Here is a 17,171-nt window from a genome sequence, read left to right on the forward strand (position 1 = left end):
AAGATGAAGCCATTGGCAAGGGTGATGCCTCCAGATGATTAGCCGTGCCGTGACAGGGCATTGGATCATTTTCCCGAGAGATGACTGAAAGTAGCCATTGACAGTGGTGATGTATCACATAAGGCCAGCCATGGAAAGGAGTAAGACTGATTGGATGAAGATAGCAGGAAAGCAGAGGTTCAGAGGAACGAAAAGCATCTCCATTCGCTTATCTGAAATTCCTACCAATGATTTACATAAGTACCTCTATCCCTATTCTTTTATTCATTATTCGAAAACCATATCACTGTTTTATATCTGCCTGACTGAGATTTACAAGGTGACCATAGCTTGCTTCATACCAACAATCTCCGTGGGATTCGACCCTTACTCACGTAAGGTATTACTTGGACGACCCAGTGCACTTGCTGGTTAGTTGAACGGAGTTGTGTCCACACATAGAGCCATAATGAGGATTCAATACAATTATATATTGTTAATCTCACACAAGTACAAAGAACATGGAACACAATTTCGTGCACCAGCAGGCGGCTTATGGATCGGGGAGACCATACTTACTATCGTCGGCAGCAAAAAATACTTATGGACAAAGACGACAAAAGTCCTCTTAAAAATTTCAACCAGTTCTCTTCCCCTTCAACACTCATATCAATGACAAATTTTGTCAAAGATGCCAAAGTAGCACCTTTGAAGCTGTCAATTATCTCCTTCTGTTTCTCACTCAGTTTCTTGTTCTTAACTTTTTCAGGAAAACAATCTCCTACAATATTTTAATATAAACAAATCAATAAAAAAGCTTAGTTTCATTTTCTGTATTCAAATGAACCTAAATAAAGCAAGAAATGAACCGAAATAACTTAACGAATATCAAAAAAAGAAAAATACAAATGTAAAATGTGAAAAGTATAATACTGCCAAAGTTGATGCCTAGCGCATCTCTTATCTTGGCAGGAGTTATATTTATTCTGCCATAGAGAGTCTCCAAGCATTCATGATAGGCATCATAGCAACGAATCAATTTTCTCAAGAGCTTGTGAGAGATGTTCATTCCCGGGATATGTGCCAGCACACTGAATCCCATTTTTTCCACAATATTTTTCTTTTCTACAGTCATTTCTTTGAACACCCTAACTATTGATTTTGTTTGGCATCTCAGATCGTGAGTTTTCTGCAAAGATTTGAAACAGTTTGTTATGATATATGTATAATACAAAAATAGAGTTTATTTAATGTGTATATGCTTACGTTATAGTGCGGCTTCTCCTTTTTTGTGACCGTCATCTTTTTTATTTTTGCTATAAGGACAATTTGTCAATACTTAATAGGTGAACTTCACTTAACAGTAGAATCAAGTAAACCTAACTCAAATTCCAAATGAACAGAATGAACCGAATTCAATTCATATTTGAACAAAACGTGATAAACATTCAATTAGTAAGAAAAATATTTCTGCATGTAAATGAACTCAAGTGAACACTTAACAGCGGAATCAAGTGATTCTAATTCAATTCCCCAATGAACCGAATTTTATTCATATTTGAATAAAAGGTGATAAATATTTAATCAGCAAGAAAAAATTTCATGCATGCAAATAAACTCATTTAAACTAAGTGATGAACTGAATTATTTATCAGAACCAATAAACTAACAACACATTTTCATTTGTATGCCCTAGTTAGAGAGAAAAAAATGGAATCAGAGAAACTCGATCTACTAAACGAATCAACTCAATCCACTAAACTTTAAATCGAACTAGGAGAAACACGAGATTTGCGAGAAATTAAATGAACATAATAATAATAGTTTTTCTCATATCTTGCTGAGTCTCTGTTCTTGTTTTTTTTGTTTTTTCTTCTTTGTATAGAAAGTTCTACTCGATTCTGCAGTAACAAAGAATACGAACAAGGTTTGAAAGATTTTGAGAGAGATTTAAAATTCTCTAATAGCAGTTTCGAGTGTGAAGAAGAAACGGTTTTTTATATTGAAGCATGAAAGAATTGGTAACGTTTGGATGGTTTCCACGCGTGTAATACACGTACATTAATGAGATTGGCGTTTTTGGTATTGAGCCTACTTGATTGGACTTGGATAAAAAATTATTTGGATGTATAGCCCCCAAATATTTTGATTAATGTTTTATATTATTAACCATATAAAAATTATTAGTAAAATAAGAAAAATAAAAATATAATTTTTGAAAGAATAATTCGATTTCAGCAAATTTAGAGGACGAAAATCCTATAGACGTATACATGGTGAGTGGTGACAAAGTGGTCGCCTTTTAAAACTGAAACAGTGCACTCTATACAATTCCCAGCTCAAGAAAACCGTACAAAGACTCACCATTCACCAGTATATTGGTTTCAACTTTCCAGGGTTTTTGTCTTCACCCCTCACCCTTTCTCATTGTACATAGATAATAGCTGGTTTCAGAGCGATTACTTCCCTTTCTATGGCGAAGTTATCATCATCTTCGTCGTCGTCGTCGTCATCATCAGTTTCAAACTCGGAAAATTCTCGCGAGCTTCTGTGTGTAGGAACCTTGGAAATCGCCACTCCAAAGCCCGTTGGGTTCCTCTGCGGCTCAATCCCTGTTCCAACTGACAAGTCCTTCAATGCTTTCCATTCCCCTCTTCTCCCAACTCCTCAAACGTACTCTCTCTCCCTCCCTCCCTCCCTCTCTCTCTCTCTCTCTCTCTCTCACACACACACACACACACAATAATTTTCCTTCTTATTCTTATTATATTTGGATATGTTTTTTTTTTTTGTGATGGGATTTTGTTGATTCAGAGTGAATGCTCCGCGATATCGGTATCGGATGCTGCCAACTGAGACTGATCTGAATATGCCGCCTCTTCTTGCGGATTTCCCAGACAAGGTTCTTCCTGTTGGTTATGTGCAGTCCAAGGCTACTGGAGGAGGTGACTAACTGTTCATTGCTTCAGGAAATTCTTTAGAGTAAATGTCTAGTTTAATATCACATTCAGTACTTTGTTGTCTGGAAATCTGTGCAGTTTTAATGCCTCGCTTGTTTTAAATTAGATGCATCTGTTTAGCTACAACTATTTGAGGAAGGATCCGGTAGATGTTCAGAGTAGAAATTCATTTGCTTCTCATTTTTAAATAAAGTGATAGCTTAGTCTTGCACCCCGTTTGCTTAGTGATATCTACCACTATTTGAGGAAGCTTGCTACAGGCTCCGTTTGGTTAGTGACTTAGATACACAAATACATAGGTGCGAAGGTACACAAAGATGTTTGGTAGCACTTAGACATAGGCAAAGAGTGGGACTGAAATACACTGTTTGTGCATCTTGGAAGAACACTAGTGTCTATATCTTTAGTATCTCTGTCTCATTGTCTTGTCCCGTCTTGTCCCTTGTTCCAAAACCAGGCTGCCAATGGCTTGGTTGTAGCCAAAAATGAGAATTAGCTTTCATTGAAAATAAAAGGATATAAATTAGTTCAAGAGGATATAACTTTGTGATTGCGGTCATAGTGTGGTGCTAAGATCAGCATTTTCTTTGTCGTAACGATTGCTTCAAGCATAGTGAGAAGAACATGCTTTGATCTAGCATGGAGCTCTGGACTATCTGAAGATTTTAGTTTTGTTGACTGTTGCTACAATGTTGAATCCACTAATAGGAAACTGTGAGCAACACAGTGACTTGTGAGTACAAGTTGGACCAGAAGTAAGCAATATGTTTAATTGAAGTGCACTGTTTCAAGGTTTACCAACATTCTCCCTCTCTCTTAGGTTCTCCCTTCATTGAAAAAGTAATCTTACTCAAATTTAGTTCTTTTTCTGATAGAATGCTATTATTGAATTCCACTATTTTCTTCGTGTCCTGATTGAATTTGCTTGCTGCATTTGTTTGATTCAAATTATTAATGATAAGGCTACAGAATTGAATGGGAAAAATGCTTTTTATTTTGTACAATATTGGTATCTAGTTTAGCATCTGTTAGTTAATATGAACATAGTCATATTGTGATGATAGGATTAACAATCCACATCCATCCAACTTACTCGTTTTTCATCTAGATTTTCGATGGTTCCTTGTGCCCTTGTTATTGGACCATAGGTTCTTGGTTAAAGTTGGAATGGATGTTCTGCAAACACCATAAGTAATATGGTTTTGCTAAATACAGTTTATGCATAAGGTCTGGAATTGAGTTCTGTTAGTTCACAGTTCTGTATATGAGATTATTCATGCATTTTCCTATGAGGAATGCTAGAGGACCATTAGAATTTATTGTTTTTAGCCATCAGTTAGCCATCAATGTTTAAAAGTATGAAATAAAGTATGTTGTTGGATTACTAGACTAAAGAAATTAGACTAAAGGAATTAACTTGATGGCTAAGTCATGGCCAAAAACAATAAATTCTGATGGCCCCCTAGCATTTCTCTTTTTGTATTTTTCTTACTATTAAATGCTGAAATTGCCAGTTTCTTGTATTATATCAATAGAAGGGTCAGGGTTTTGCCACAGTATCCCATCTGTTAAATGGATCAATGGACAGCTTAACATTTATCTGGATACCGCTGTTTGGACTTGATCCAAGGGTGTAAGAAGTGTATACCATTTTTGCTCGACTATATAGAAACCATTTGCTTAATGTGAAAGTTCATATATATTACATGATATATGGTAGGATGCAATGGCACTAATGTTCCTACATTCCAAGTACCAAAGCATATCCTGGTCTTGTGAGAAATCTGAGTAAAATATAAGAGCAAAGGAAACAGAGCAAAGAGAGAAGGCAGCCTAGTGCACGAGCTCTCATATGGTTGGAGTCTTCTAAATTTAGAATGAGATAAATATTGCTTTATCCTCTGATTTGTGTAGGACATGGTTTTGCTAGAAGATGTTTACATTATACTCTGTTCTTCTTTCAACTGAACAAGCATAGAAGTTGGTTAAAAGTCTGTTATGCAGCTGCCACAAAATAACCCTAGTGCCAGAAAAATATGTATTATTGCATGTAAATACTTGTGTTGTGTACAACATAATACAAAATATCTACCTAAACTACATTTGCGTCCAGTTCTTATCTGATATTTATACTTAATTTCGAAACCTATCAGTTTCTTTTAACATCTCATATTGTTTGAAACAGACTTCCCTTGGGAGGGCAATGCTGTTGCTTCAAATTTTACAAGAAAATGTGAGGCCCTCGCAGTATCTGGCTTGGCTGATTATGGGGATGAGATTGATGTAATTGCTCCAGCAGACATTTTGAAGCAGATATTTAAAATGCCATATTCCAAGGCTCGATTGTCAATTGCTGTTCATCGAATTGGCCAGACTCTTGTTTTAAATACTGGGTGTGTATTTGATCGACTGTTTACTCATTTTCTTTCCGTGCCTCATTTTCACCTTATCTAAACTAGTCCCATGTGATGCACTTTTACTTAGGAAAAATGATTTTCTTTTTCTTTTTAATCCTTATTTGTCTTTTAAAGAAAAAAAGGAACTGGATTTTGCATTGAAAAATAGAAAAGATTAGTAGTTGAAATGTTTATTCTCTATCTATGGTTAAACATTAAGGGGAAGGCAAGGACACCTTGTAAGTCTTCTTTTCTTTCTCATTAAAATTTCTTTTCGTCAATAAAGAAACAAGAACATGTGTAGACAGCTAAATCATGTTCTCCTGATTCTAGTCCTTCTTGTATGATCAGGGGTTGTGTAGTATATTGTATATGGTAATTCAAAGATGATCTTCTTTGTATGTGTCATTTAAAATGTTGAAATGGGTTCTGCTTTTTAATTAATATTATCTGCTTTTTGATACCATCTGCATTTCATACTTGCATTTAATTACTTTAAAAGTGCCAGAATATTTACAAATTGTAGGTCAGGTTTTCTTCACAAGAGTCATTCAAATAATTGAAAAGGGCTTCTAGTTCTTTACTATATTAATTATTGTTGATGTGTAGGTTAGCAGCATTTTCTTGATTTGCCTTTACCTTACCCCGCCCATGCTGGCAGATCTTTCTCTTTTGGGGTTGCTTTCTGCTTATTATTTCAATCTTCGATTTATTTATATGTGACAATATTTATGAGGTACAGGCCAGATGTTGAAGAAGGAGAAAAGTTGATTAGGAGGCATAACAATCAATCAAAATGTGCGGATCAGTCACTATTCTTGAATTTTGCTATGCATTCAGTCAGAATGGAGGCCTGCGATTGTCCACCAACTCATCATGTTTCACAAGAGGAGAAATCAAAATCTTCAGTTCTTCCTGGAAGCAAAACACCCCATATTGTGGAACAGAATGATGTTGTCCAAGCTGATGGATACAAATGCTGTTCTGAGTACTCAAATGTTAAGCAGGATGTCATTTGGGGAAGCAAGAATAACAGGAGAAATAAGAACCATAGTCCTGCCAATAAAGTGTCACATGTTGGTGAAAAACCCAGAACAACAATGCAAGAGTCTGAAAAACAAAGAAAAGCTGGTAATGATAGCTTTCTGAGGGTCCTGTTCTGGCAGTTTCATAATTTTCGGATGCTCCTTGGAAGTGATTTGCTTCTGTTTAGTAATGAAAAGTATGTTGCTGTGAGCTTGCATTTGTGGGATGTCACAAGACAGGTAAGAGCATTCTTCTAATACTCTTTGATCATACTTTATGTTTGGAAGATTGTTAATTATGTTCACTTGATTTTGATAGGTCACACCTTTGACATGGCTTGAAGCCTGGCTTGACAATGTTATGGCAAGTGTGCCTGAGCTGGCAATATGTTATCATCGTAATGGTGTTGTTCAGGGATATGAGCTTCTGAAGACAGATGATATTTTTTTACTTAAAGGGATATCTGAGGATGGGACGCCAGCATTTCATCCATATGTTGTCCAGCAAAATGGCCTTTCCGTTTTGAGGTTCCTTCAGGAAAATTGCAAACAGGATCCTGGAGCTTACTGGGTACTTTTTATTTATTAAGATAAAATATCCGTTGATTTTACAATTTTTTTCCCTTAGTAGTGCTGGCAAGTTTGAAGTAGTATTTTTGCAGCTTTATAAAGGTGCAGGTGAAGACGATATACAGCTTTTTGATCTTTCTGTTATTCCCAAAAACCATTCATCTAATGATTGTGATGATGCTTCAAGCTCCTTGCCATCTTTAATCAATAGAGGTAGAAGTGATGCAGTGTATTCACTGGGAACACTCCTGTATCGAATCGCTCACAGGCTTTCACTGTCAATGGTGTGAAAACTAACCCTATCTCCAGGTTTATTTGAGGTCTCGAACAGCTAATTGCAAGTTATTGTTTCTTTTTCTGCAGGCTGCTAAAAATAGGGCTAGATGTGTCAGCTTCTTTAGGAAGTGTTTGGAATTTCTTGACGACTCAGACCACCTGGTACCTTTCTGGAATAACATGTTTTATATCTTCCCGCACTTTACATTTGCACTCCAAAATTTTTCTGATGACTGCATTTCTAATAAATGTGTTGCTCAACAGGCAGTACGAGCAATTGCTCATGAACAGTTTGCAAGGCTGATTTTAAATTATGATGAGGAGCTTAATCTAACATCGGACTCACTAGCTGTGGAATGTGGACTAACTCTTACTGAAGCCAAAGAGTCACCTTGGGATGCCGAAAACACTAATTCTGAGTCAGTTGCTCCAGAAGTATTCTATCTCCTAGCCGATGACAAATCCCATGAACATGAACAAACACCTGACTCAGTAGATGGTGATGCACAATTGAGCAACCACAGAACGTCTCTATCCAGCTCATCTCCAGATGCTAGCAGCTCTTCTGGATGTGAAGTATGTCCAGTTACCACACCTGTGGTTCAGACAGTTGCTGATCCAATATCATCTAAGTTAGCCGCAGTACATCATGTTTCACAGGCCATTAAGTCTCTGAGATGGATGCGACAGCTTCACAGCAACGAACCAGAGGTGATGGATCGGTTTGATGAAGATCATGATAGGTCACCGTCATCTTTTGATGTTTCTGTTTGTGCTTGTGGGGATGCTGACTGTATTGAGGTTTGTGACATTCGAGAATGGCTACCAACATCCAAGTTGGATCATAAGTTGTGGAAGCTTGTTCTTTTGCTTGGAGAATCTTATTTAGCACTTTCCGAAGCATACAAGGAGGATGGTCAACTACATCAAGCTTTAAAGGTTATACAGTTAGCATGTTCTGTTTATGGATCAATGCCTTCACATCTGGAGGACACGGAGTTCATTTCTTCTATGGTTAGTAGCTCATCCTTGCAGAGAAAATGTTATGATATAAATGAAAGTCGTACATTGCTGAATGATGTAAAAGATGAGACTGTTAATGGGTATCTCACTGTTGAGAGAAAGTCTTCTACTTACTTTTTCTGGTCCAAGGCATGGGAGCTGGTCGGAGATGTTTATGTCGAGTTCCATAGGATAGAGAGTAATGAAATTTCAGTACAAGATGTGAGAAGGCCTGCAAACAGTGAATTGAAAATGTCATCTGAGGTTGCTAAGGAAGTTAAAAGGCTGAAGAAGAAGCTGGTGCAGTTGAACCAGAATTGTAGATCATGTTCCTTGGTAAATTGTAGTTGCCAAAGCGACAGAGCTAGTAGTGGAAGCAGTGCAAGCAGTAGTAGTGCAGATATGAGCCTGATGACTTATGGTAGAAAGCATGGTAAACGATGGTTTACTAAAAATACCAATTATTTGCATCCAAAAGATCCTGGAGATGAGCTCATTCTTAATGAGAATCAGAAAGATTTTGAACATTTTGAGCACAGTAATTATGGTGGAAACTTGATAGATACTCTTGATGGTAGCGCGATTGAAGTTGAATCCTTAGCAGCTATGAACTCCAGAAAACATGAGGGATCTTCAGAGCCCGACAATTCCGGTTCCAGTGCTCTATCACAAACTGAATTAAGTTCAAAGGTAACAGGTATAGTTAAAAATGGTGGTATCTTTGATTATCTAAGTAGACCTGTACTTGGAGATGTTGAGCACAATCTATTAGCTGCTTTAAAATGCTATGAAGAAGCTAGAAAAGCATTGCTTAAACTTCCATCCAGTTTATCTGAGTTAGAATCACTGGTTAAAAAGAAAGGGTGGGTTTGTAATGAATTGGGGAGAATTAGAATAGAAAATAAAGAGTTGAACAAGGCTGAACTGGCCTTTGTAGATGCTATAGTTGCATTCAGAGAAGTTTCAGATCACACCAATATAATATTGATAAACTGTAATTTGGGTCATGGCCGACGAGCTTTAGCTGAGGAGATGGTATCAAAAATTGAGAATCTCAAATTACAGAACATCTTTCATAATGCATACAGTCATGCTCTGGAAACTGCAAAACTAGAATATAAAGAATCTATTAGATATTATGGGGCAGCAAGGCTAGAACTAAATGCTGTAAATGAGGATGATGATGCTGTGACAAGCAGCTTGAGGAAGGAGGTACATACACAGTATGCTCATACTTATCTGCGGCTTGGCATGCTTTTGGCAAGAGAAAATAGTACAGCTGAACTGTATGAGAATGGATCACTGGAGGATACCTGTGTAAGGCATAGGAATTCCCATGATCGAAGAAGGAAAGAATTGAGAAAGCATGAGATTTCAGCTAATGAGGCCATTAGGGAAGCATTATCTGTGTACGAGTCTCTAGGTGAACTACGCAAACAGGAGGCTGCATATGCTTACTTCCAGTTAGGTTGCTATCAGAGGGATTGTTGTTTGAAATTTATGAACGCTGGCAATAAGAAAAGCCTTTCAACAAAAGGTGAAAATAGCACTGACCATCGAGTCAAGCAGTATTCATCTCTGGCAGACAGGAACTGGCAAAAAGCAATGGACTTTTATGGCCCTAAAACCCATCCTAACATGTATATTACTATACTCATGGAAAGGTCGTCTCTTTCATTAAGCCTTTCAAGTCAAATACGCTCCAGTGTGGTATTTTCCTTCCCTTTATATTTGCATATTATATTATGTTTGTTATAATTTCTTTCCCTGGGATTCCGTTCAGATTAAGTAAATGTCAATCTTTTATGTGGAAGTATGCTCTATCTTCTATGTATATCAGTAGCAATTCCTAGCGTCTTCTCCGAACAGTATGCAGAGAATGTTTCGCACTTCCAGTTTATACATGTCCTGATGAGAACTTGGTTAAAAACTGTCTGACATGTACTGAATTATGCTGATATGTTAGATGAGTTCCACTGTAAAATGTGAACTGCATATTTTCTCAAGTTCTATAATACTGTGTAATATTAATATAACACTCGAATCGCTCCTCTGGTGTATGGATATTGAGAAAAAATTAGAACAATGAAGATTCCTAGAATTTACTCACTGTTGCATTTCTTATAGTGATTTATTTGTGAAAAACTATCTACTATGCTATACAAAAAATAAATTTATATAGCCTTACATGACTAATTCATGTAGCTCATTCTATCTATTTGGTAAAACTTGGTAATTGTAGTATTGATTTTAAAATAGCGCCTCACTACAAACATATTGTGTTGCTGTTTAACATTTTTCAGTAAAAGAAGCCAAAGGGCAATACTAAGCATATTTTGACTTAGTCACATTTATTTACTTCTGGTGAATTCTATTGTCCATTTGTGGTTCTGATTTTCAGTGTTTCTTTGTCCATCAGTTGCTGATACTTTCAGAATTTGTTCCAGGTTCTTGAGTCAGCTTTGGTTCTCATGCTCGAAGGACGCCATGTTTCAGAGACAAGCACTGACACTTTCAGTGCTGGTTATCCTGAACTGCATGCGAAATACTGGAGTCAGTTGCAGATGGTTTTGAAGAAAATGTTAGCCATGGTACTATCATCAAGTGCGAACAAATCTCCCTGCCAACCGTCTCTATCCTCTGGTAGACTTGGAGATGGAGGAAAGATCAGGGAACTGTATAAGATGTCCCTCAAGGGTACGGACATGACCCAACTGCATGCCATGTACAGCTTGTGGATGTCATAATGAGGTATTCAACCTGCCAATTTTGTCTTGGTTGCCTCAGAACAAAAGTGAATAGTTTTCCATCTCTCGTTGATTGTCTTAATATTTGTGGGAAAAATGTGGTTAACTTGGAGGATGCAAGTCTTGAACTCAGTTCCGTCTAATTGATTGGAGATTTAGTTGACCACTTAGATAAACCAAGACTTGCATTGACTGTAAAGAATTTCCTCACAAAGACACATTACCATCACAAGAATGAAGAGAGCACTTTTTTATGTTAGAAAAGAAGAGAAAACTTTTGACATGTATAAAAGTATAAAAACTAAATTGGGATAAAATATCCTCTCAAATATGGAAGAGTAAAGCTATGATATATATATAGGGCTAAATCATGTAAGACTGCATCTCAATCACTCTGAATATTAGTTAGAGGAACACCGTTGGTCAGACCATGTGTAGCATCAAGGATTTTTTATTTTTATAAATTAAATAAATATAATAATTACCAAAATAAATAATTTAAAAAATATTTACCAAAATAAATATTTTTCTTTTATCTCGTTTACACTGTAAACGACGAGTGTAAACGAGATACATGTATTTTTAAAAAAAAATTGAAAATAATAAAAAATATTAATAATATCAATAATCCAAATTTTTAGCATGTAATTAGTACATAAAAAAGTTTGTAAAAGAGATTAAAATGGATATGTTTGATCAATTAGTACTCAAAAAGAGTATATAAAAATTTTTAGATTAAATTATGATTTAATTGGATTGATTTAAATCTGAAAACACAAGAGAATTGAAACGGTTTGCCAATTGTTAGAAGAGGTTGATGGGATAGTAAGAAGAGAATTGAAACGGTTATCTCTTACGTTATCTCCTAATATCCACAACCTCTCCTAACAATTAGATCATAATTTAATCTAAACATTTTTACGTACTCCTTCGAATACTAATTAATCAAACATATCTATTTTAATCTCTTCTACCGACCTTTTTATGTATTAATTACATGCTAAAAGTTTGGATTATTGATATTATTAATATTTTTTATTATTTTCAAATTTTTTTTTAAAAATACATGTATCTCGTTTACACTATAAACCGAAATAAAAGAGGGATATTTATTTCAGTAAATATTTTTTAAATTATTTATTTCGATAATTATTATATTTATTTAATTTATAAAAATAAAAAATCCTTAGCATCAAAGGGATGCCAAATAAGTAATGTTATCCCCAACAAAATGTCAAAAAGAAACTTTGCTTTTTTACATTAATGAAAACCTCTAAAATTAAAGAGTGGAAATTTATGTTAGTATAACATTTTATGTTAACAATCTGGTACTTTTAATGTTCCTTGCCTTTTGAGCTGACAATTTAGAATTCTAAACATAAAAGGATGTCATCAAGATATGCAAATCATCAAACCAAAGCAAATTATATATGAGAAAGTAGAATGATTGATACAAGTAAGAAAACAAAAGGAAAATTCAGCACGGATGCTTAAAAGGCTTACACACATAAAAGCAAATAAGCATACACGCAAATAAGCATTTAGCCATAAACTAAAGGAATTTGCAAACACCTCATTAGTAGCAGTTGCCTCTGAAACTTCAAAGTTGCGCTATTCAAAAATGGTAACTTACATCATAGATTACACCTCACATCAGTGTTTCTAGAAAGGTACAAAATCTTTAACAAGTCATTCCTATACACCAGAAACATCAAAAGATTAGTGCAAAACATTGAGCATAAAAACCAAACCCATTTGACTGTGCTTAAGCTTGAAGACATTTGGGGACAGAGGGAGCCAGTGCACGACTTGGTCGTTCCGGGGAAAAGTTGTCCGATTTAGAATAGTGGGGGATTGGATCGTCGCTGCTCCATACTCTGTGTGCCCCATCGTTGCGCTTTGCATCACCATCTCCGGCGTCGATTCCTCATCGTCAACCAGCATTTTATTCCTGGCGCTTTAGATTGCGTGTAGAAGCTGCAAGATTAAGCCATGTTCGGACTGATAAACTCTAATTTTGTGGTTTATCTTGTGCTTAATTTGGGAGATTTTATCAACTTATCTCACATTTATTCAATGAAATAATATGGTTTTGTAATTCTCCCTAAATTTGTGCTTAAGTATAAAAACATGCTTTTTAGGCCTTAAAATAGCTAAATTTAATTCACCTTAATTACATTCGATGCCTTGATATGTTTGTTGAGTGATTTTAGATTCATAAGGCAAGTATTGGATGGAAGAAGTGAAGAGAAAAGCATGAAAGATGGAGAATTCATGAAGAAATGAGCATTTGGAGAATTGAAGGCCACGCGCATGCGTCACCCATGCGCACGCGTCACCCACGCGTACGCGTGAGAAAAGATTTGCAAGCCACGCGATTTTATGTTTATGACACTTTGTTGATTTTAATTTCTATTAATGCAATTTATGTTTTATATCTCTTTGATGTTTAATTGAGTTTGTGTTACTATTTTCTTGCAATTGGTAGTTGTAGATTTTATCATTCCTTGCAATTTTATTATGCTTTCCTTTTGTGTCTTTCAAGTGTTTGAGAAAATGCTTGGTTAGATTTTAGAGTAGATTTTGTGCATTCTTGGCTTGGAACGAGAAATTAGGTGATATTGAGTCATTAATACGCAACTTATGTTGGTGATCTAGAGTTGTTAGCTAGTATTGTTTCCATTGACTCTAATCTCTTGCTAATTCAATTAGTGAGTTGATTATGACTTTTGGATTGAGATTAACTAGTCTTATTTGACTTTCTCTCGTGTGAAGATAATATTGTACCTTCTTCCATTGTTGGAATTGACTAAATAGGATAAATTCTTGTTAATCATTGCATGATAATTAATGACAAGGATAGAAAGCCTATATTCTCAATCCTTGCCATGAATGTCTCTCTTTATTACTTGCTTTATTTGTTTATTTGCTTTATTTACTTGAATCTATTTTCTTGCCCCTTTTTACCAACCCAACCCCTTGGATACCATAACCAATAATATGCATACCTCACTGCAATTCCTTGAGAAGACGACCCGGAACTAATACTCTCGGTTACTTTTATTAGGTTAGACTTGTGACAACCAAAACTCTAAACTTTGATTGAGTATTATTTGTTGGTTGGGAACTATACTATCAACAGAATTATTTGTGTGAAATTCCTAACCGACGATAATACTCACGGACCTATGGATGTTGTAGAGCAATTCAGTTGGCTGACGTCATCAGAGGAAGTCTTCTCCTCTGCCTGCATCATCTATTCCTCCCTACTGAGAATTGTACCTCTATCTGTCATATTCTTTTCTCATTGATTAAATTTTTGTCTTCTCTCTCATTTATTTTTTGGATGGGAAATGTGAACATACAAATACAAATACAAACAAAAGATTATTTATTTAAAAAAGAATTAGTAAAAAGATCTTGCCATACCTTATTGTTCTCCCTCATGACAACAAAGACAAGCAGCCATGAATCAGATAAGTTTGATGGAACAAGAAACACTTCATGAGTAAATTGGATATCAAGGAAGGAGATCCCAATATCAGCGATGCTAGAGAGGCTAATGCATGTTCAGCTAGGTTAGCCCATACACTACCATTACATTAAAAAATATTAGAAGCATGAACTCCACTCCTTGATTGAAATTCTGATCACAATGTTAATTTAAACCGCCCTAAAAAACTTATTGAATCAAAATGAAGAAATAAGGCATAGTGAAAAAAGGAGGGTAAAAGAAGTTGATTAATCTAAACTCCAAACTACATAGAACCGAAATTTAGAACCGAAATCAGGAGTAAAATGAGATGTCAGAGCTCACCGCTAACTGTAGGATCTCAAAGCTCTTTGTTCTTCTCACCGGTATAGTCAACTTCCTGCCAGCTGCTCTTTCTTCACTGACGGCAAAACAACACTTATTGCTGCCATTGTTCTTTCTCCTCACTGCTGCATCAACAGCCACCGTCACGTCTGACTTATTGTTCTTTATCTCTGCTACTCTCCGGAAAAAGATTCAGAGCCTCTACCGCCATAACCACTCTCTATCTTCTCTGCCAGTTACTGCTTGCATTAGCAGCAAGCTCCTTGCTTCTTCTTCCTCATTGGTGATATGCTTGTATTTTGAACTACCACTCCATTTGTGTTTACTCAATCAGAGAGAGAGCGTGAGAAAGAAAGAAGAGAAAGAGAGAGATAGAGAAAATCAAGCAAAGAATTGATTTTTAAACCTGAATTTAAATTTGTGCACTCAAAAGGGAAAGATAACACTCACATTTTGTTTTCAAATTGTGATATCAAAAGGAGAAAGATTGCACTAAACTCAATCAACTCTTTTTAAACAAAGTGTGCTAGTGACAAATATAAAATGTGGTAGGCTCTTACAACTATTTATAGCATTATTTTTGAGTTAATGTTAAAATAATAAGGATAAGGTGTAGTACATTTTCACCCCTCACAAATATCTGAAATAGCATTTGGACTCTTGTTTTGTCTGCACAACTTGTCAACCAAATAAGCCTAGCACTTGTCAAACAAAGAACCACCTACTATATTCTTATTATATATTAATAGGTAGATAAATGGATTTATGTTTACTCAATGTCCGCTTCGCTCATCCTCCGATGGCTTGGGAACATGGAAGAAAAAAGCAAATCAAGAACGGGGTGGTTATGCTCGTCTGAAAAGTATGTAACGTACCAATATTCTGATTCATCGTCCATGCAAACCTGCATCCTTGCAGGGCATCCACACCGTGTCTCAGCCCTTGGCCTCTTTTGCTGGTTAGGAATTGAGTAGAACTTCAGCGATCTAAATCCTTCTCGATGGCACACAAGTTCCTATTGTATCCTTATTTCACCACATTTTTCGCTCCTGAAACGTCTCCCGCTAAATCCATGGTGTTTTGCATATGCCTGGTAGAAATCAAACGCAATGTCAACATCTGCAAAATTAAACCGGCAAACTTTCTCCCTACTCAAGTTCACAAAATCAATCGAACCTAGCAATTCGCCAAAATCAACAATGTATAAGTCGTCATACATTCCTCCGACAGCGTCCAAATTGTTTTCCAATTCAACCCCATCCCCAGTGTCGCCATCGGCCTCTCCAAGATGGTCGTGTTCTGTTTCATCTTTATGTAACTCATACCTGTCCGACTCCATCCCTACAAAGCCTTTGTCCTCGACTGGTCTAACTCCAAGGTTTATTCTGTCATACAGTTTTGCCAAATAACAACAATACGATAATTCATCGAAACACACGCACACAGGGATATCCTTAAACAAAGTTGACAAAATTTGAGAAAACAAAAGGAGATATTTAAAATCAAATGTAGAGTGATAATACAGTCGATACCTTCTTTCTATTGACCGAGACGACGATGCCATCAAACGTTCGAGTCGCAAATTGACTGGAATTATAGGATGCGTCAACTATCGAAGACCGCCAAAAATGAAGGTCATTACCATTGTGTTCAAATATGGAGCTGGAGGACGTCCGTTTACAAACTCTATGGTCAGTTACTGAGTAGAGTTAATCAAATTGGTTAATCAAAAGTGAACAGATATAAACTATAATTTAAAAAATAAAAAAATGACCCTTCTATTTTTCATGCAATTACGAAAAAGACCCGTCAACATAAACATTCTAATTTTACACGGCCTGACTCATATGAGCCAAATAAATTTTTGGCATTTCCGCGACACAAACATGTTCCGTGTACGAATCCGTGCCCGGATAACTGACTCCAAAACAAAACGCTGAATTCCCATTAATTGTTTGCAACGCCAAAATGGTGACTTCTTTGGTAAGCAAATGAAACTACCAACTTAAAAAACCAACAAATATATATTCCTACCCCGTCAAGCCGTGTCCGCGTACACGACCTTGTTATATAAGAAAGACGACAATCAAAGCATATGATCACAGTCACACCCCTCAATCCCAATCCAAAGCCCAAGCCAAAGGCCTCTCAATCTCGATCATTTTTCCTTGTTTTCTTGGCATTGTTCCCTTTGAATTGCATCGCCATGTCGGATTCCGCTGCCAAAACCCTCGACTCTGAGGCTCTCTCTTCTGCTCCGGCGGCTTCGGTTCAAATTGTGTACACTGAGAAGCCCCACGACGAGGAGCCTGAGGCTTACCACATCAGAACCCTATCTGCTGTCCTTGGAAGGTGCCTCATTCATTCATTCTCTTACCTTTTCTTTTCGTTTTTTTTTT

At 36.3% G+C, this 17,171-nt stretch overlaps 2 protein-coding genes across 4 annotated transcripts in view; both read left to right on the forward strand.

Annotated features, from left to right (window-relative positions):
• Window positions 2,278–11,219, forward strand: LOC107613345. 2 transcript variants are annotated; one of them, XM_016315310.2, is made up of 9 exons: window positions 2,278–2,652; window positions 2,794–2,924; window positions 5,125–5,332; window positions 6,078–6,600; window positions 6,680–6,931; window positions 7,023–7,214; window positions 7,294–7,368; window positions 7,471–9,918; window positions 10,656–11,219. In XM_016315310.2, exons 1-9 carry the CDS (start codon window positions 2,453–2,455, stop codon window positions 10,953–10,955), a joined length of 4,329 nt encoding a protein of 1,442 aa, XP_016170796.1. In that variant the 5' UTR covers window positions 2,278–2,452; the 3' UTR covers window positions 10,956–11,219. The 2 variants fall into 2 exon arrangements, with proteins under 2 accessions (XP_016170796.1, XP_020964999.1); XM_021109340.1 differs by lacking the exon at window positions 2,278–2,652 and having other exon boundaries at window positions 2,871–2,961.
• The window catches only part of LOC107613954 (subtilisin-like protease SBT3.4), a 2,873-nt gene continuing 2,341 nt past the window's right edge, over window positions 16,640–17,171 (forward strand). For both annotated transcript variants that reach the window (XM_016316155.2, XM_021109341.1), the window contains exon 1: window positions 16,640–17,124. In XM_016316155.2, the coding sequence (XP_016171641.1) occupies window positions 16,868–17,124 (257 nt within the window). In that variant the 5' untranslated portion in view covers window positions 16,640–16,867. The remainder of the gene's footprint in view (window positions 17,125–17,171) is intronic.

The sequence above is a fragment of the Arachis ipaensis genome, chromosome B08 (assembly GCF_000816755.2).
Source record: "Arachis ipaensis cultivar K30076 chromosome B08, Araip1.1, whole genome shotgun sequence".
Lineage (NCBI taxonomy): Eukaryota > Viridiplantae > Streptophyta > Magnoliopsida > Fabales > Fabaceae > Arachis > Arachis ipaensis.